Source organism: Triturus cristatus, unplaced genomic scaffold, assembly GCF_964204655.1.
Source record: "Triturus cristatus unplaced genomic scaffold, aTriCri1.1 SCAFFOLD_424, whole genome shotgun sequence".
NCBI classification, from domain to species: domain Eukaryota; kingdom Metazoa; phylum Chordata; class Amphibia; order Caudata; family Salamandridae; genus Triturus; species Triturus cristatus.
This window is the reverse complement of record NW_028187546.1, coordinates 48087-68726: the sequence shown is the minus strand read 5'-3', so window position 1 is coordinate 68726 and position 20640 is coordinate 48087. Positions and strand designations below refer to the sequence as shown.

At 45.1% G+C, this 20640-nt stretch overlaps 1 protein-coding gene across 1 annotated transcript in view; it reads right to left on the bottom strand.

Annotated features, from left to right (window-relative positions):
* LOC146771104 (uncharacterized) overlaps positions 1–20640 on the bottom strand; it is a 129877-nt gene that overhangs the window by 72548 nt on the left and 36689 nt on the right. Inside the window, exon 3 of the mRNA XM_085640352.1 lies at positions 8873–8958. Within this exon, the coding sequence (XP_085496478.1) occupies positions 8873–8958 (86 nt within the window). The remainder of the gene's footprint in view (positions 1–8872; positions 8959–20640) is intronic.

Sequence of the window (20640 nt, the reverse complement as noted above, 5' to 3'; positions counted from 1 at the left end):
CTAGTGTTGGATTTTCCACGCTCACCAACTTACCGTTGGGGAGCACAAGCGAGGAAAAAGCTTCGCTATGCGGAGTAAAGTTTTTCAGAATGTCACTTGCTCCGTGGAGTGAGGAGTGCAGAAAACTCAGCAAACTCAGTGAACAGAGCAGAGTTCACCGCTCTGGCCTACTTATAGCTACCGGATCCAATACGGCTGAAAGATATGCAATGAGGTGCATCACCCCACCATGTCTTTGGGTCATACTCTCTTTCAATTATTTAAATGCTTCAGTGTATTCAATGTCAATTGGTACCAGATCTTGACAGCTTTGCAATCAGGGAAACGTTTGGAATCCACTGATGTCAGTAGCCAACAATTCCCCAAAACATCCAACCCTCCCTTTAGGTGGTCGGTGGGCTCATTCTCAGAATTGCAAACAAACCTTATATTAAGACTTTATTTGCACCTCTTTCGATTTGGTATCCAAGATAAATCACTTCTCTTTTACACTAATGCTTTTTTTGGAGAGACCTTATGGCCACTGTCAGCTAAATGATTTAACAAAGCAAACGTACCAAGTTTACAGTCCCACTTTGTCATGGATGCCAAACACAAATCACCAATATATTGGACTAAGACTGAATTACAAGGTAACCTTAAATTCTCTAGATCATATTTGACAAAAAATTGAAGGACTTTCAGTATACCCTTGCGAAATCCTACGCCATACGAGAACTTTGATATGGCTCTGTTTGTGCAAAGGAATTGAAAAGAATGCTTAACATAAGTCACTAATGTATGCCATTCTGCATTTGATGGGATTTGGAACAAAACCACTGTTGGAGTCGGTAGCAGGACAACATGGTATGACAATTTTGTTTATCTTTCGCAGATCCTGAGCTATTCTCCATTTACTACTTCCCATCACTACAGAGTTACTAGAACTACCAAGTACCTTACAGAGAATCCCCTAGACAATCATTTTTTATATCACTGGTTTAATTTCCTCTTCGGGATCTTTTGAAAGACTATTCTATTTGGTTGTAGGTAAAATTGCATCTGGTCTCACTTTTATTTTAACTGGCTAGGCACTTTTTGCTAGCCCAATCTCTGTCCAGATGTAATCTCATACCTCATCTTTGACAGTATGTCTTAAATCGAAAGGTAGGCCATCTTTTGTCACAGCAGGGAATAACTAAACTCTAGCCTTGTGTGATTTTTTTAAACACATAAGGGTCAATTAGAATGTCGGGCGGATTTCCACCGCCCGCATTGCGGTGGCGATCCGTCCGACATTCTCTTCCGCCCGCATGCCATGTCCCCCTGACATATTACTATGGCAGGGGGTACCCAGGCGGACGGAAAGACCGTACGCCGGATTTTTCCGCCCGGTTGATGAGTCGACCGGGCGAAAAGGTTTTAATATGGTGGTGGTGTCTGTTAGACACCGCCATCCATATTACGATACATGCTGGGCGGAAAGGCATGCGGTCCTTGCCATTGGGGGCCCGTAGCGGGCCCCCAGGAATTTTGGGGGGTGGAGGTGCACATGGGGGGTACCTATGGTACCCCCCCTGCATTTGCATGCACGACATGGTAGGCACCGCGCGGGTCCTGCCACGTTGTGCATGCAAATGCACAACATGCATTTTTGGCATTGCGGCAGGTGGTGCTGGAAGCACCGCCCGCCGCAATGTTAAAAATGCAGGATGCGCCCGCCAGTGTGGTGGGCGCATCCTGATCTCAGCCACGGGACCGCCGCACTTATGGTCCCTTTTTACGTCGGGATGTCCGCCCGCCATCCTAATGATGGCCATAGTCTTCATCTTGTGGCTCAATTGCAACACCATTCATTGTACAATGAGTCACACAATTCATTTTGCACAATAAGTCTCTTCCCAGCACTTGAATCACAAAATATATTGTCCAATTGACCACTTTTAGCTGGGACATCTGCTGTGATTTCTAATCCCTAAAATTTGGACTTCCACAGAACAAACTGTAGAAAAGGTACCCCCATATCAATCAAAAGTAAAAACGGGCGGGCTTTGATTTCTCCATCAACATATGGGCCACTTTCGTCTACCTCCAGGACTGCTCCAAGTAAGCAATCCTAGTCTTGCCTCAAGCACCATCATTAATAATGATTCCCTGCTAAGTCACTATTCAGAATGAATCAATTCTGTTGCCATTCTGCACTATACGAAAACAACAATTGATGGACAGAATGCAGAACAATGTCATACATTGACCCCAGTACAGAGATCTGGGCCTAAATCCATCGTTTTTTTGCTCACCATGCCGTTTCAGTTTGAACCCAGCCATATGCAAATCAGTCTTGACCCTGTGCCTCATGGGAACAGTCCAGCCCGAACTGCCAAGCCAGGTTCTCCCTGGACTGGAAAAAAGCATCCTAGGACCGGTTTCTGGCATTTCAGCCGTCTTCAGCCAGGCTTGCTTGATTTCCAGTGGCATGGAGAGCAAGGGACCCACGTCTGGGCATACCCTTTCCACTCGGGGTGACAAATGCAAAAACAACAATTGATGGACAGAATGCAGAACAATGTCATACATTCACCCCAGTACAGAGATCTGGGCCTAAATCCATCGTTTTTTTGCTCACCATGCCGTTCCAGTTTGAACCCAGCCATATGCAAATCAGTCTTGAGCCTGTGCCTCATGGGAACAGTCCAGCCCGAACTGCCAAGCCAGGTTCTCCCTGGACTGGAAACAAGCATCCTAGGACCGGTTTCTGGCATTTCAGCCGTCTTCAGCCAGGCTTGCTTGATTTCCAGTGGCATGGAGAGCAAGGGACCCACGTCTGAGCATACCCTTTCCACTCGGGGTGACAAATGCAAAAACAACAATTGATAGACAGAATGCAGAACAATGTCATACATTCACCCCAGTACAGAGATCTGGGCCTAAATCCATCGTTTTTTTGCTCACCATGCCGTTCCAGTTTGAACCCAGCCATATGCAAATCAGTCTTGACCCTGTGCCTCATGGGAACAGTCCAGCCCGAACTGCCAAGCCAGGTTCTACCTGGACTGGAAACAAGCATCCTAGGACCGGTTTCTGGCATTTCAGCCGTCTTCAGCCAGGCTTGCTTGATTTCCAGTGGCATGGAGAGCAAGGGACCCACGTCTGGGCATACCCTTTCCACTCGGGGTGACAAATGCAAAAACAACAATTGATGGACAGAATGCAGAACAATGTCATACATTCACCCCAGTACAGAGATCTGGGCCTAAATCCATCGTTTTTTTGCTCACCATGCCGTTCCAGTTTGAACCCAGCCATATGCAAATCAGTCTTGACCCTGTGCCTCATGGGAACAGTCCAGCCCAAACTGCCAAGTCAGGTTCTCCCTGGACTGGAAACAAGCATCCTAGGACCGGTTTCTGGCATTTCAGCCGTCTTCAGCCAGGCTTGCTTGATTTCCAGTGGCATGGAGAGCAAGGGACCCACGTCTGGGCATACCCTTTCCACTCGGGGTAACAAATGCAAAAACAATTGATGGACAGAATGCAGAACAATGTCATACATTCATACTGATTCCGGTCCAGGGAAGACATGTCTTGGCAGTTCGGGCTGGACTGTTCCCATGAGGCACAGGGTCAAGACTGATTTGCATATGGCCATGTCTGAACTGGGGTGGCGTAGTGGGCAAAAGAACGATGGATTTAACCCAGATCTCTTGACTGGGGGAGAATGTCTGCATTGTCAGCATTCCGTCCATCATTTTTTTGTTGTAACGCTTTTCGCCCTAAGTGGGATGGGTATTCCCAGACGTGGGACCCGTGCTCACTATGCCACTGGAGTAAAGCTATCCTGGCTGATGACGGCTGATAGCCAGAAACCGGTCCTAGGATGCTTGATTCCGGTTCAGGGAAGACATGGCTTGGCAGTTCGGGCTGGACTGTTCCCATGAGGCACAGGGTCAAGACTGATTTGCATATGGCCATGTCTGAACTGGGGTGGCGTAGTGGGCAAAAGAACGATGGATTTAACCCAGATCTCTTGACTGGGGGAGAATGTCTGCATTGTCAGCATTCCGTCCATCATTTGTTTGTTGTAACGATTCTGCACTATACAGCATTTTTTTCTGATATTTTGCTGCCACATTGTAGCTGCAGGCAAGGGCATTTTTAATAATTTCTGATTCTGCATACACTGCTCAGAATTTGTAACAGCCGGAGCAATCATATTTCTCTGCATCTGGGGAACACCATCACCCTGAATTCTATTTAGATTCTGGTGACACTCCAGTTTCCATGGCCCAATATTCCCAAAGAAGTAGCAAGCAGTGTTTCTTTTCATCAGTTCAACATTCACATTCATCCCATTTTTCTTCACCATTTCTCCCCCACCATCTTTCATTTGTAGCATTCCATTTCCCATTGCTGTACCCTGCATCTGATTCATCCCATTTATTCCAGACTGGCCAAAATTCACATTCGAACACATCTGGTTCTGAGATCCTTTTTCAAATTGCTTTGTCAGCAATTGGGAGCTTCTCCATGATCTTTTTCTGCTTTGCATCAAAGTAATCACTACTATACTTAGCCAGCTTCGAAATCTCATCAATACACTTTCCCTGCCAACATAGTTCACTCTGATGCATATGATTACTGAGCTCTGGTCGCTAACCCATGAAAAAACAGAGACAAAACCACTGACACGATCTTTCTCTGGATCAGCTTCTTTAAAATGTGCATGAGCCTCTCATAAAAGGCATACACTGAATCCTTCAGCTCCTGTGAGGTTCTCAAAATCTTTTCCAAATTTATATCCTTTTCAGGTACTCTCTTTTTCAAGTACTTAATCACCAGTCTGCATTTATTAGCTACCTCCTCAGAAGAGCATTATTAGGAGCAACCGTAGCAAGTTCTCCAGGTGATCAAGTAACCACTGCCTCCCACTCTGCCCACAGGTCACTAGGAACCACAATTTCAAACAATGAATTAAAATCAGTCCACACCTGTGATGTTTGTCAACCAATGCACCTCTTTTTCCTACAGCAATTTATGGAAGTTTGTGGTGAAAACATGGAACATGCACCAAATTCCCCCTATGTACTTAGTTGGAGACTCCAAAGAAAACACCAAAACCATTTCAGTTCTGAACCACTTGTTGTTTCGCTTGCTTTGCCTTCTGTTCCCTTTGCTTCCATTGTACTTGCTGTTCCTTTCTTCCTTCTCTCTTTGGATTTTTTAAGTCACTCAAGCCCCTTGTTTTCTCAAAGTAATCAAGCCCATTTTTTTAAATTTCATCACAAGTCAAATCTATTTTATAATTTCGTTTCGCATTTTCCATTTTGCTAATGCCCACTTTGCATTCATCAGCTAGCTCCTTTAACTCCTCATATGCTTAGTTTGTTCATGTGGATGCTTTTTAAATTAAATATCTCATTTCATCATCATTGTATGTCAATAGTCTGTTCAAATCAATGTTTCTCTGTGACATTTCAGCAAATTAGATTTTCAAAATGCCAAGGTTAATAACTTTAGGAGACTGTTCAACCACTACTATATTTTGGGATGAATCGACTGTTGGGCATCCCTACTAGTACTAGGTATCGCTTTCATTACTGCCTCTCTTGGTGCTCTTTGTACCACGACTATAGGAGCTTGCACAGTAGTGCAATCTCCTCTGGCTCCCATGTTAGGCCCCGAGCAGGAACAAGCCCCAGAACTATCTGTCCCTGTTCTAGCTTTATATGCAGGAGGCCTAGAATCATCCTCCTCATCAGAATCATCACTCTGTTTCCAACCATCTTACGTATTGCTTTGGTCATTTGTTTTTTTATTTATAGCAGGAAGTTTGCACCCATTCCATCCTATCCTCCCTCCAGTATTATTCTTTTCGATCCATTTCTTTACTACTAATAAGCCCTTCACCTGCTTTGAGATTCTTTTTCTCATGCCAGGCAGCAACTTCATTCATTAGAGCAACAGTCTGAACTTGATTGCCCCATCATTTATAGCCACCTACAGTGTTCACCACAGTTTTCTATTCGCTCAGCGATAGGTGACCTGCGCTTTTTCGATAAATGCCACGTGATCAGCTGCCTCCTGTTCAAAACATTGGGCATACTCAAACATCAGCATGCCCACCCAAATTAAATCCGGCTTCAAAGGGGCATTTTCTTAGCTACGGTATGCCAAGACAAATCTTTCTTAGACCAGTGTCAAGATTTTTATTGCAGTTACAGTAATCAATGCCAAGATTGATTAGTCCTGATGCGTCCATTGTAAAGTACCTTAATACCTTCTGGAACAACTCCGAAAACCACAATCTGGAAACTTAAACCAAAGACATTCCCATGACCCATGTACTGAGGGATTCCATAGGTTCCCTCACAGAGAACGCAAGTAGTTTAAAAAACATTTTATAATGTCCAGGTACTTTTCTAGTGAAATTGCCAAGCCTGTGGTACAATAGTCGCATAGGTGCAAAAGGTAACCAAGCTACTACACATCGCACAAAATGACATGATATAGATGAACCAGTAAACAGATGGCTTTCAGTGTGAGCATTTAAAAGTTTGAACAGTCTCTAACTGGGACCCCACATGAGCCACCTATCTTTCAAGAAAGGATCGAATCCTCTAAATAAATCCCTATGCATGCAACAGTTAGTCATTTTGTAGGCCGCAAATAAATTATATATTAATGCAAAGGTATAACCATGCCAACAGCATGTGGCAAGTGTTCTACAAAGAAAATGAATAAATACATTTGCTTCAAATAATCTTCAAGGCTAGGTAACAGTCAGGCTCTGCAAGGGTCAGTGGCTACAGTGACTGAAACTATGCAATTCACTGACTACATAACAATGAACATAGTGAAAATGACTGGACTAGAAGTCCTTTGCTGAACACCTGAAAGAGAAGATTATCATCTGTAATGCCTTGGGCGCAGGGAATCTTTAAGTGCAATACACTCCAAAATTGGCTTTGGAGAGGGTGTTGCTACTGGAGCTAAACATTAGCCAAGCAAACACAAATGTCTGGATTTTATTCTTCTAAGGAAGCATCACACAGCGCTTAACTGTAGTTGTCATGAAAGATCAGCACAGCAGCAGTATTCCTGTTACTATGATTCAAAATACCAATAGGGCCCAAATTGACAGCATTTTGCTAAAAAACCTGTCAAAACTAAAAACAATGTGTATCTACAGATTGATCACACAAGATGAATACATAAAGATATATCCTCTAAATACATTTGACTATTGGTAGACTTGTCTAGTTGGACTTAAGACATATATTGAAACCTTACAAAAGCCCAATCTTGGCTCATATTAGATTAGTAATAGACATGGATAACATCATTGGTTTTCTGCAGTGTATCCAATGCAAACAAGCTCTTGAGATGGCCATTGTAGTTCCAGAAACAACACAAGCTTGTATGTTGGAAGATAACGCTGTTACCCAACAAACAACAGACAACAAAGTAATTCATTACTCTTGAGGTGGATTCCATAAACTTAGCCTTCAGACAATGGGCTTACCCTTGGTTTTGTAACAAAAGAAATATTACATTTAAACCAGACAGTTCCATATATCACACACGTTTAGTCTAATCATTGAACTACAAGCACATTGAAAAATTAGAGAGACGCTATACACCCTCTTGTCGTTCATTAGGTGACAATCCCCTAGTACAATTGTTGTCTGTGATAAACCACAGTTTTCAGGAAATAAGGTTCCACATTCACTACAATCTCATCTCAACGTTTGGAAAAAAACGTATCCCTTTCGAGATTATGGACTGGACATGTAATGCCAAATGATGAAAAACCTACTTTAAGCCAATAGTAAACACAATACCTGACCTAAAGAAAAGGAATACTTTAACCAATTTGGAACATCAGAGGCATTGGCACATTTAAGAGAGAGATCCGAAAGACCTTAACTGCTTACTTTTCTAATGCTACATGTGACTTGGTATCAACTAACTGCTTGGAGCAAAATCAAAAAAACTATTTTTCTGAGCAGTCATTTTGCATTCTGATAGAAATTTAGAGCACATGAAAGGCACAAGTGCATAGCTGGCATCCTCCAGGAATAGCTTATGCTGACACTAAATAGTCATAGGATATACAGATCACTTCCTTTCCTAACAGTTTGTTTTATTGAATACATCACATGCACAGTAACAAATACATTTCTTTTTTATAAAAGCAACACTTTTGCAGATAGATACTTATTTTTTTATTTATTAACCTAATTTTCATATGTCTGAGCTATTCGAATGAGTCACAAGTATTGATGTTAAATGATCAATATAAGTAAAAGCTCTTTCACTGGTCAGGGTATACATCAGAAATAACAACACTGCTGGTGAGAACAATTCTTCATGCTTACAGCTACTCTGTTCAATGTTTCAGATGCACACCACAACATGAGAAGACCCATTGACTTAATATGATATCTTGTGTGGACATTCACCAGGTCGGTCGCTCCAACTTGACAAGACCACATCATAATCATCACATTTATATACCACACACGGTCCCAGGGACTCTTGGCGATGGTCTTAGTTATTACCTGTTGTTTACTGCAAGTGTGTCTCAAGTGCTTTCCTAAAAGCAAGAAAACTGGACAAGTGCCACTAGTGCCCTTATAGGGAGGTCCATAATGCTAAGCCTTGATCTAAGAACACCCTCTGCTTTAGATTTAGAAATTCTATCACCGCCAACATTTTAGCAAAAGGCATGTCACTGCAGTACAATATGGAGGCCATGAGAAGAGGATAGCATTTAATAACATAATATCTAGAAATAGCTTTTGCTATAGAGAAGTAGCAAAGAAATATCTTACTTACACTTGAATGTATACCGAAGGGAGGGGAAATAATAAGAATTAAAAAAAAAATCTTACCTGTTGTTTTATTGGAAGAAGAATCCTGGTGGTAATGGTGATTTGAGGGCCCGGGCTCAGGAGAGGCATCTTCCAAACTTAGACAACTAAACCAGGCAAAATAGAGGAAACAACAATATGAAGAATTTGATCATTTATTTTCTGGTCATAACAACACATGACAATCTAAGGGATGAAATAAATTTGAGGCATATGTCGAAAACATCTGGGTGTGAGAAAGGGGAAAAAACAGTGGACAACTATCAACTATCAGCATAGAACCTTACCTGCTTATTATTCCCTCACACAAAGGTACTACCTAGTAAGATTTTGTCTGAATATGGTGCACCTATTGGTTGCTTATCCATCCTATTCCCACTATGATAAAAAAACAGCAATCAGATTTTTCCTTTTTGTGTGACTTACATAATGCTCCAAGGTAAATAATCTTTGTCCCCTTTCTTAGAACTCTTAATATTAGATGATGTAGGCCAGCCTTACTACATCTCCAGCTTCTTCAAACTGAAGTGGTAATGCATGGAGTCTGTAGGTTTATCTTAGCCTTTTGCCTTCTGTGTCCTGAGTGTTTGTGTCCTTTTGCCTTTTGTGCCCTGATTATCTGTACCACTTTTTTGCTTTCTGTACCCTTGGTTGTGTGCCCCTTCCTCGCCGCCCATTTCCCGCCGCTGTGTCCCGGCGGCCCCGCCCCCTTGTCACCCATTGGCCTCCCCGCTCCCACCTCCCAGCTGCTCCTCCCTCCCTCTCCCACTCATATGGAGGCCGCGCAGCGGCCGCGTGCAGCGGGCGCCCCGAAGGCGCGCCTAAGGCTAGCCCGTCTGTGCCCGTCCGCGCCTGGCCCGCGCCCAGCGCCAGACCCCCTGGCCCCCGCAGATGCCAGCCCACCCGCAAGTCCTACAACGCCACCACTCTCATCACACTCAACTCCGGCCGGATCCCCGGCTGCTGCAGAGCCACCCCAAGACGCACCCACGGACCATTCAGCTGCCATTCCTGCAAGTTCTCCTGCATCCGGCCCTGTACCGCGCCCGCCAAGCCGAGCACCAGCAGCAACCACCTGAAGTGCATCCTGCTCAACACCCGCTCCGTCCACAGACACGCCGTGGAACTCTGGAACCTGCTCGACCCCACATCTCCAGACGTCGCCTTCCTCACGGAAACATGGATGAACGCCTCCTCAGCACCCGACATCGCCATCGCCATCCCGGACGGATACAAGATCACCCGGAGGGACCGCGTCAACCAGACAGGAGGAGGCCTCGGCATCGTCCACAAGAACACCATCCGCATCACGACCAACTCCGACGACACCCTCACAGCTGCCGAACACCTTCACTTCCAGATACACACCGACCCCAAGACCACACTCAGAGGCACCCTCATATACAGACCCCCAGGACCCCGCACTCAATTCATCGAAGGCATCGCAGACTTCATCAGCCCACACGCCCTCCCCTCCGCTGACTACATCCTCCTAGGGGACCTCAACTGCCACCTGGAGAACAACAACGACAACAACACCACCACCCTGCTGGACAACCTCGCCAACCTCGGACTCAAGCAACTGGTGAACTCCCCCACCCTCTACGCCGGACACACGCTTGATCCAGTCTTCTCCTCCAGCAAGTACATCTCCTTCAGCCACGCCACCGGACTCCACTGGATAGACCACAGCTGCATCCACTTCAGCTTCAGAAGAACCACGACTCACCACCACCCGCAACAGGCTACCCGCAGGAACTGGAACAAGATCACCACCGACCAGCTCACCACATCACTGAGCCAGAACCCTCCCGCTAGCTCAACGGACCCCAACCAAGCAGCCAACAACCTCACACAGTGGATCACCAACTGCGCTGACGACCTCGCACCTCTGAAAAACCACCCCAGCAGGCCCGGCAGCAAGGAAGCCTCCTGGTTCAATGACGACCTCAAAAACTCCAAAAAGAACTGCCGTACCCTCGAGAAAGCCTGGCGAAAAAGCCCGACTACAGACAACATGACCGCCCTCAAGCACGCCTCCCACAAACACCACCAGCTGATCCACACCACCAAGAGGACAGCATTCAAGGAACGACTAGACAACAACACACACAACAGCAAGGAACTCTTCAGCATCATCAAAGAGCTCTCCAACCCCAGCGCCGGAAACAACAACATCACTCCCTCACAAGACCTCTGCGACTCCCTCGCCTTGTTCTTTCACCGCAAGATTGCCGATATACACAACAGCTTTGGCGCACAGACCACGCACCCAACCACAGAACCGACGACCCCCACCACCACCCTCCGCGCCTGGACCCCGGTCAGCACCGAAGACACCATCCACACGATGAACACCATCCTCTCCGGATCACCAACCGACCCATGCCCCCACCAAGTCTTCAACAAGGCCGACTCCGACATCGCACCTCAACTCCGGGACATCATCAACTGCTCCTTCAACACCGCCACCTTCCCGGAGAGCTGGAAGCACGCCGAGCTCAGCGCCCTCCTGAAGAAGCCATCAGCAGACCCCTCTGACCTCAAGAACTACCGCCCCATCACGCTCCTGCCTTTTCCTGCCAAAGTCATCGAGAAGACCGTCAACAGACAGCTTGCCGCCTTCCTCGAGACAAACGGATCCCTCGACCACTCGCAGTCCGGCTTCCGAGCCAACCACAGCACCGAGACCGCCCTCATCGCAGCCACTGACGACATCCGAGCCCTGCTCGACAACGGGGAAACAGCGGCCCTCATCCTCCAGGACCTCTCCGCAGCGTTCGCCACTGTCTGTCACCGCACCCTAGTACAGCGCCTCAGCAACATCGGAATCCAAGAGAGGGCTCTAGATTGGATCATCTCGTTCCTCGCCGGAAGAACCCAGAGAGTCCGCCTCCCCCCGTTCAGATCCGAGGCCACCGAAGTCATCTGCAGCGTCCCGCAAGGATCATCACTCAGCCCCACCCTCTTCAACGTCTACATGAGCCCCCTCGCAGCCATCGCACGCCAACACAACCTCAACATCATCTCCTACGCCGACGACACTCAGCTGATCCTCTCCCTCACCAACGACCCAGCCACCGCCAGAACCCACCTACACAAAGGGATGAAAGACGTAGCCGAGTGGATGATGAACAGCCGCCTGAAACTGAACTCAGACAAGACGGAAGTCCTCATCCTGGGATCATCACCCTCCGCCTGGGACGACTCCTGGTGGCCCCCCGCCCTGGGCAGCGCACCCATACCTACGGACCATGCACGCAACCTGGGCTTCATCCTGGACTCCTCCCTCTCGCTGACCAGACAAGTCAACGCCGTCTCATCATCATGTTTCAACATCCTACGCATGCTCCGAAAGATCTTCCGATGGATCCCCACCGAAACCAGAAAGACGGTCACCCAGGCTCTCGTCACCAGCCGACTGGACTACGGAAACACCCTCTACACCGGAACCACAGCCAAACTACAGAAAAGACTCCAACGCATCCAGAATGCCTCCGCACGACTCATCCTTGACATCCCCGGACACAGCCACATCTCCGGTCACCTGAGAGACCTGCACTGGCTCCCCGTCAGCAAGAGAATCACGTTCCGACTCCTCACCCACGCACACAAGGCCCTCCACGACCTGGGCCCCAGATACCTCAACAACCGCCTGACCTTCTACATTCCCACACGCCAGCTACGATCGACCAGCCACGCCCTCGCCACCATTCCAAGCATCCGAAGAGCCACCATGGGAGGAAGATCCTTCTCCTACCTGGCAGCCAAGACTTGGAACTCCCTCCCCATCCACCTCCGCCTGACCCAAGACCACCTCTCCTTCAGGAAGCAACTCAAGACCTGGCTGTTCGAGCAGTAGCGGAACCCCCTCCCCCTAGCGCCTTGAGACCCTCCGGGTGAGTAGCGCGCTTTACAAATGTCTCGATTGATTGATTGATTAGCCTCTGTCAGGCTGTGCAAAATTGTGGGAGAATATTAAGCAATTTCAGGAAATTTACTTGGGTTCCTGGTAGTAACTATTAGGCATATCTTGCCAATTGCAGATTATGTATTGTTTGCACCATGCACATTATCATAAGTACATTTGTCTGCTAGATGTTATTCTGCGGGGCGCTTACATAAATCGATTTGAGGGATTGTTTTTAATGCTGTTGCGACTGCTGTTATGGAACTGTGCAGTTCTCTTGATTTTAATTACATAGATATTAATCACCCAACATTGCAAAGACTCTTCAATTCTAACCTCAACTATGAATCCAAGACATTTTGGACATTTATTAATTCCAGAAACAAAAGAATGACTGTAACCTAACCAAGTGCCATCAAAGTATTTGGGGTAGATTTGATTCTATTGACTTTGCAAACCGAATGATCAACTAGGCACTGACCAAAAGGTCTATTATGAATTACTAATGAAAAACAATTTAAAGAAAGTATATATTATACCATTATTGTGAATCACTTATTTAACTGTACATACTTCAAGCCTTTATATAAAAAACAATTTTGGGAATGGGCATGATGATCAGTGAAATGAAATGTCCTTCCCCCCCATAAATGATTGTGGATCAGAATCCAAGATGAAGCTTCTAGACAGGCAATCAGTGTTCCTTGGCTACATGTGCACTATGTTTCTGGCTATAACATTTTTAGGAATCTTCCTCTCTTTTACGTCCCATCCCCCCATTTCATGCCTCCCACTTTAAGCAATAGGAATCTATTTGAAAACTCACCAATTGTCCCACAAGCCAGGCACTGGGCCACCAGGTCAAAGGATACCGAAAGCAGGGCAAGCTGAGGCTCTGCTCTCGTAAACCCTTAGATTCCACCCACATATAAATGGGAAGGGGAAAACAAAAGTTTGTCAGAGATGGAGAACCGCCAAGTGGCATATTCAGCAGAAATTCAAATTCCAGCCCTCAAGAGTTATAAAAAGATCAGGTGGACGGAATATCCATTAACTACATAAAGGAGTCTATATGTAGCTACTTTCCATCCCTCGAGAACTAAATGGTTACTTACCAGTGGGAGTAGTTTTGCAGCTTGAAGAATTTTCTGGATTCACATGCTTTGCATTATTCTGCCATCTATTGGTTGGGTCCGGAATAGTCTCCTTGTAGTCTCCCCTTCTCTCTCTTAGTTTTTATGGGCATCGTGAACCTTTTGGGTATATACCCCTCCTTGAGTGTTGTCAGACGTATAACTCGGAAATCCTTTAATGCAGTCACCATCTTCAGATTCTGTTTTCGCCTTTCTTTTCTCCTCGCGGTGTGATATATTGGTTTCCTTTATGTTAGTTAGCCTTTTTTCTGTTGAGTTTTTAAATACACTTCTACTGGTGAGGTGGGCAGGTCACATGTGAAGCCAGAAAATTCTTCAAGCTGCAAAACTACTCCTACTGGTAAGTAACCGTTTCTCTTTGTAGTGTGAAACTTTTCTGAATTCACATGCTGTGCATTGATTATAAAGCAGTATTTCTTCCTGTGGGTAGGCTGTGTCTTTTCAAGTGTGTGTTTACGAGCAAATGTTTCAGCACTCTTTGTCCCACTTCTGCCTCCTTGTTGATGTGGATGTCCACACAAGAATGTTATGTAAAGGTGTGTTCCGATGACCATGTGGCAGTTGAGCAAATGTCTTCTAATGCTATGCTACCTAGGAAGGCGATTGCTGATCCCTTCTTCCTTGGAGTGTGCCAGCAGCATTTCTGGAAGTGTTGTTCCCACTGGCTTGAAACAATATTTTATTGTTTGCACTATCCATGGCAGAATGGCTCTTTTGGTGACTGTGGAGTCCCTTTGTGCATGTGCAAATGACCCTAGGAACTGATGGGTTTTGTTCTTTCTAAATGGTACATCATTGTTCTTTGGATGACCAGTGTGTGCAGGGCCTTCTCTGCTTGCATTTCAGGTTGTTGAAAAAAGGCTAGTAAGTGGCTGGCCTGATTAACATGGAATTTCAATACCACCTTTTGGAATTAACTTTGGGTTTGTTCTCATCACTGTTTTGTCCTTCTGTGTTCAAAGATACAATTCTTGGGAGGTGAATGCTTGTATTTCACTGACCCTCCTTAACGAGGTGATAGCAATGAGGAATGCAATCTTAAGAGTTAGGAATTGGAGCTGTGTATTTTACATTGGTTCGAATGGTGATGTCATTAGGTAAGTAAATACTACAGCTAGCTCTCATGTGGGCATTGGTGCACTCCTTGAAGGTGATACCGTCTTTGTTTCCACAAGGAAGCATTTTACTGCTGGTGTAGTGAAAACAACCTCTCCCTAGTATGCCCCTTGTGGTACAGTAGCTTCTAGAGGAACATTGATAGAGGAGTACGAGAAGTAAATTCTCTTTCAGATGTGTCATGAATTTAGTGACAGTGCGTCCTGTGCCCTGTCTCGGTGTTTCCTTGCAGCAGTGTACACATCTCTTCCACTTGTTCCTGTAGCACTTCCTTGTTGTTGGTCACCTTGATTCTTTGCTCTCCTTCGAAATTTGAGGTGATTAGACTCTTTATCCTCAGGGGCTATTCAGCCAAACTGCGTGTGTTTGGCACCAGGTGCCACATCTGCCCCGCCTGCAATGCTAGCATGTTTTGGTGTTCTAGGAATGTGATTTACTGTCCTTGGGTTATCTTCATGAGGTCGGAGAACCATGTATCTTGAGCACACAATGAGACTATCATGATTAAGCTGGAATGCTCCTGCCTGCACTTCTGGATTAGGTTCGGTATGATTGGAATTGGTAAAATATGTGCAAACAAATCTACCTGACCATCATTCAACAGGCGACATGGCATTCCCCAGTGACTCTGGATGGTAGAAACTGGATGATAAACTTTACCATTTTGCGTTCTTTTGTGTTGCGAATAGGTCTATTGGTGTTGTCCTCCATATTTAGAAGATCTGCTTTAGCACTTATGGTTGTAGCTCCCCCATTTGATTGGTGCTTGTTTTTCTGCTTAGCCCGTCTTCTTTTGTAATTTATTTTCCTAGTAGGTGTTTCGCTCTTAGCAATATTCTATTCTGTATCACCCATTTCCAAATCTCCTGGGCCACTTTCAATAGTGGGTAGGACCTTGCTCCTCTTTGTTCAGGTAACACATTGCCATTGTGTTGTCGTTTGAACTAGAATTGTTCTCCCTGTTAGATGTTTCTAGAAGGCCTTCATTGCTAGGAAGCGGTCTTCAACTCCAGCACATTTATGTGTTGCACTGCCTCCTTTCCAGAGGACTCTGACATTTAGCTTGTCCATGTGAGCTACCCTATGTGTGATGCATCCGTTGTGATGGTCACTGTGGGAGTTGGTGGTTTGAATGGTTTTCCCAAACTGAGATTCTGTAGGTTCCACCATTGTATCTGTCTCTGAACCTTGTCCGTGACAACCACTATATCTACCCATTCCTGTATTGGTCTAGTATTATGTATGTATATATATATTCACTGAAAAAACCATAGGTTTCACACACGTTATAGTTAGGAATTAGCATTTAAAAAACCTTGCAAATTCACTGAAAAAACCATAGGTTTCACACGTTATAGTTAGCTGGACATTTTACTGATAAAAAACCAATGAAATTCCCCCGTTATAGTTACTGTAGGCAAGTATAACTCACGCGACCGTAATCCTCTGCTGATGACATATGTGTCTTTATGAAAAAAAAATATTTGTAATATATGTATAGCTAAAATTTAATGGAAGAAGACATGGGCAAATAAGTGTCTAAATACAGTATTAGCATCAGCAGAGGATTACGGTTGCGTGAGTTATAGTTGCCTTATATATATATATATATATTCCAAAAACTCAGGTTTCCCGCTTCCCCGGAACCTTTTTCCAATAGAGCGCACTCAAAGCCATCAGCGTTTCGTAAGCAATATTTCATTTATTTTCGTCTCCACTGCTTACAACTTGTAAGCAGTGGAGACGAAAATAAATGAAATATTGCTTACGAAACGCTGATGGCTTTGAGTGCGCTCTATTGGAAAAAGGTTCCGGGGAAGCGGGAAACCTGAGTTTTTGGAATTAATTTGCGCGTCCTCCAAGCGCTGAGCAGCACCCGTGACGCTGAGGAGCAACGGCTGGTGGACTTGTGTTGGTGATATATATATATATATATATATATATATATATATATATATATCCAAGAAACGATCAATCTTTCATAGTGCAAAGACTGCGCCGAGCCCCAATTCTTTTTCAAAAAGCGTGCTTTATTTCAAGCAAAGACAAACACTAGCCCGAAGCGTTTCGGAACCGTAGTTCCTTGGTCACGGACCCGTGGCCAAGGAACTACGGTTCCGAAACGCGTCGGGACAGTGTTTGTCTTTGCTTGAAATAAAGCACGCTTTTTGAAAAAGAATTGGGGCTCGGCGCAGTCTTTGCACTATGAAAGATTGATCGTTTCTTGGATTTGGAGGGGTCGCGACCCTGCCGGTAGCCCGCCACCTGCGAAGAGGCAGAGATATCAGCGCGAATTGAAGTGAAAATATATATATATACTATATATATATATATATATATATATATATATATATATATATATATATATATATATATATATATATATATATATATATATATAATATATCACCTACTGGCAGTCATTATATTTAGGACCTTGTTTCTATTCAAAAAGCGTTTTTTCTTTTGCCAATATCTTTGGCGCCGTTTGACGAATCTTCGCGAAATTCTCAAAACTAATGGGGCACTCCGGTCAGCTTCTGTCTTAAATGTTTCGAGCTGATTCGTCAAGTGGGGGCACGAAAAAAGGAGGTCCCATAACATGTTTTCTCTATGTTAATTTCCATAGGAAAAGTTTGTCGTGGCTACAGTCCGAACTGCTGAACGGAATGACACCAATTTGGCAGAAAGGTAGCTCTTGGTCCAGAGTGCACCCCTTGCTTTAAATGGTTTAAATCTGTTCAGTAGTTTTTTAAATATTAAAGGAAAAATAAATTTATAGATCTGGGCGGAGCCTATCCACACATCTCATCGTGAGATCTGATTGGCTGTCAGCACTTCATCCAAGAAGTGTTGGCAGCCTTCTTGGGACCAATATACATAAAACAGTAAAAAGAAAGTGGGGAAACACACTATACCCTTGGAGGCTTGGGAAATATAATTATTCAGATAGCTAACTTAAACCATTTATAAAACAATCTGTACGTCAGTTAGCTTACTTACATATTGATAAATCAATAATAAACAATTTCAAACACGGGTGTAAACTTCTCAAATGATAAACTCATTTAATATGAATGGACAAATGAAGGGTACACATTATATACTGATAGAACACAATGACCAAGGTTGATGGATCGTTTTAGAAAGATTAAACCTTCAGGTCATTAATATTAACATCTATTCCAGAATAATAACAACATAGAAAATGAGTCTGAAACAAACAGAAAACAACTCTTTAGGTGATAAATCTCTGAAGGAAATAGATGAGCTTGTCGACGTTTCGGTCTTGGTGACAAATATGTCCATTAGACCATCTTCAGGACGATGAAAGAAGAGTAATAATTGACCCTTATGTCAGGTCACACAAATGTATAAAGCCAGGCGAATCACAGAAATGTTGTGGACTTCCAGGTCACAAACACATGAGTAAAGACTTATTTGATGGCTTGATAAGTGTCCCTACAAATGGACATGAAAAACGCAGTCCAAATGGATCTGCTACAGGTGGTACTCGCTTCCGTCAAGTTACACGTGCATGCCTGCCGGTGAGCATGGAACATTCGGAGGGGCAGCAACCTTACATCTAACCGGATGTATTCACGGTGTGCGTGGCGCAGCCCGTAAAAACCACTGTAGAGCGGTTTGAGCTCATGAACTGTGGTGTAGGCCATCAGTGTCGACGGCATTTCTTTCTGGCCGCGTCCTGCAGCGCAGATGCTACGGTTTATCCTTGAGAGGATTGCTGCGATAGCACCCATCCTGAGGCTGGCACATTGGGGGCCTCCACAGCTGGCACGAACATCTGTTCAGATAGATGTTGATACTTACATAGGAAACACCTTTGCGCTGCCAGCTCACAATTGAAACCTAATAATAACACAGAGACTACCGCTGAGACAGAGGTGAGCTCCCTCTGGGGGAAACAATTTTTTACACCACGCAAAGGGAGGCCCTTGGTTGTTTTGACCCGGCGCCTTGGAGGCCCCTACTAACTGCGCCAGCATCTACAAAGAAATTAATATACATAAGAAATGTTGGCACTGTATCTGACCTCTGCCATCTTCCAATTGAGGGCTGGGGGGCATCGCAGAAGCTACTACTGAAGGGGGGTGCATTCCTACTGGGAGAATCTCCGCTTCAGCTGCGCAGGGTGAGTTTCTGGTGTAACCTTGTAAATCCCTAGCACTGTCACCGTCTAAATTTATTGCAGTGCTCATTATATTGGAACGCCTCCCCAACTGCTGGATATTATTTAAGGGGAAGGTCCAGTAGGCTAAACTGGCCTTTGAACCAGGAAAATCAGCGATGGGCCATAGCGGAGACACAGATCCCAACATGGCGGGGGCTCCCAACCGGCGACACATCACAAGGATGCAGACTTGCACTCCCTACTGCTTACCATGCAGTAAAGCCTTACATCTATTGAGGCCAAAACGGACTCTATGAGTATGAGTATGGATTTCATTTCTCAACGACTGGAGAAACATGATGGGCGTATCAGTGAGACAGAGCAAAAAATATTGCATCTGTAAGGCGCATCATTGGCTGGGGAGAGCAAATGATAAATATGGAACGCTTCCTGAAAGTTACTACTGCTAAAAATGAATATATAGAGGGGCGCGTTCGAGCCACAATAACATCCGAATCACAGGAATACCCGAGTCCACTGCCACTGAGCACATGGAAGACTATGTGGAGCGAATGCTGTTGAATCTGTGTGGGGCCTCCTCTTTTTCCAAACTACCGGTGGTGGGAGGAGCCCATCGATCGCTGGCTGCCAGACCCCCTCCGGGTGCCCATTATTGCTCACCTCATGAATTATAAAGATCAGGATGCCGCCCTGAACCTGGCACGGGAAAAACATGATCTAATCCATGAAAGAAACTCTGTCTTGATTTTCTTCGATTTCACTCTAGAGGTCCAGGAAGCATGCAAGAAATGTGTCCCTATGAAATGGAAGCTGCAGCAAGCCAACGTTCCATATGCGATGCTATGCCAGGCTTTGCATCACTCACCAGGAAAAGCAGCACTCCTTCACTACCCCTCAGCAGGCCCAAGACTTCCTAAAAAACTGTCCTCCCACACTCCCTAATCAGGAGAACATGATGGAAGATCCAGATCGACCTCCCCACTCTCGGAAAATGACTTAGTAAAAATTACTGTTGCTTGCCCCGCCTCGGGGCTCTCTCCCGTTGCCATCTCCCTGCTATCAGAGGGAGAGGAGCAACTGTCAACTCAAACGACATGACAGATCTTTCCTCATTTCACCCTATTCTTTCCACTTACTGAACCTTACTGCTGCTTTTGGCGACACCGAATTTCAACTGGCTCCCGGGCACCCTCGACCACCTGATGGGTTACACTTAGCTCTCTGACGGATACCCCCTGTGGGAATTCCCTAGATAATGCTGTTGTCCTTTTCACTCCTCTTCTTTATGTTTGTTTCCTTTCCTAACACCTGCGATACCTATTCCCTCTTGCACCCTTTCTCCTTCCCTACTTGTCCTTTTCTATTACAATATCCCTCCTTTCTTTATGCCCATTTTTTCTGTTTTACTTGTACTATTGGAGCCCACATGGCTATGGGCTATACAGTATATTGTTTA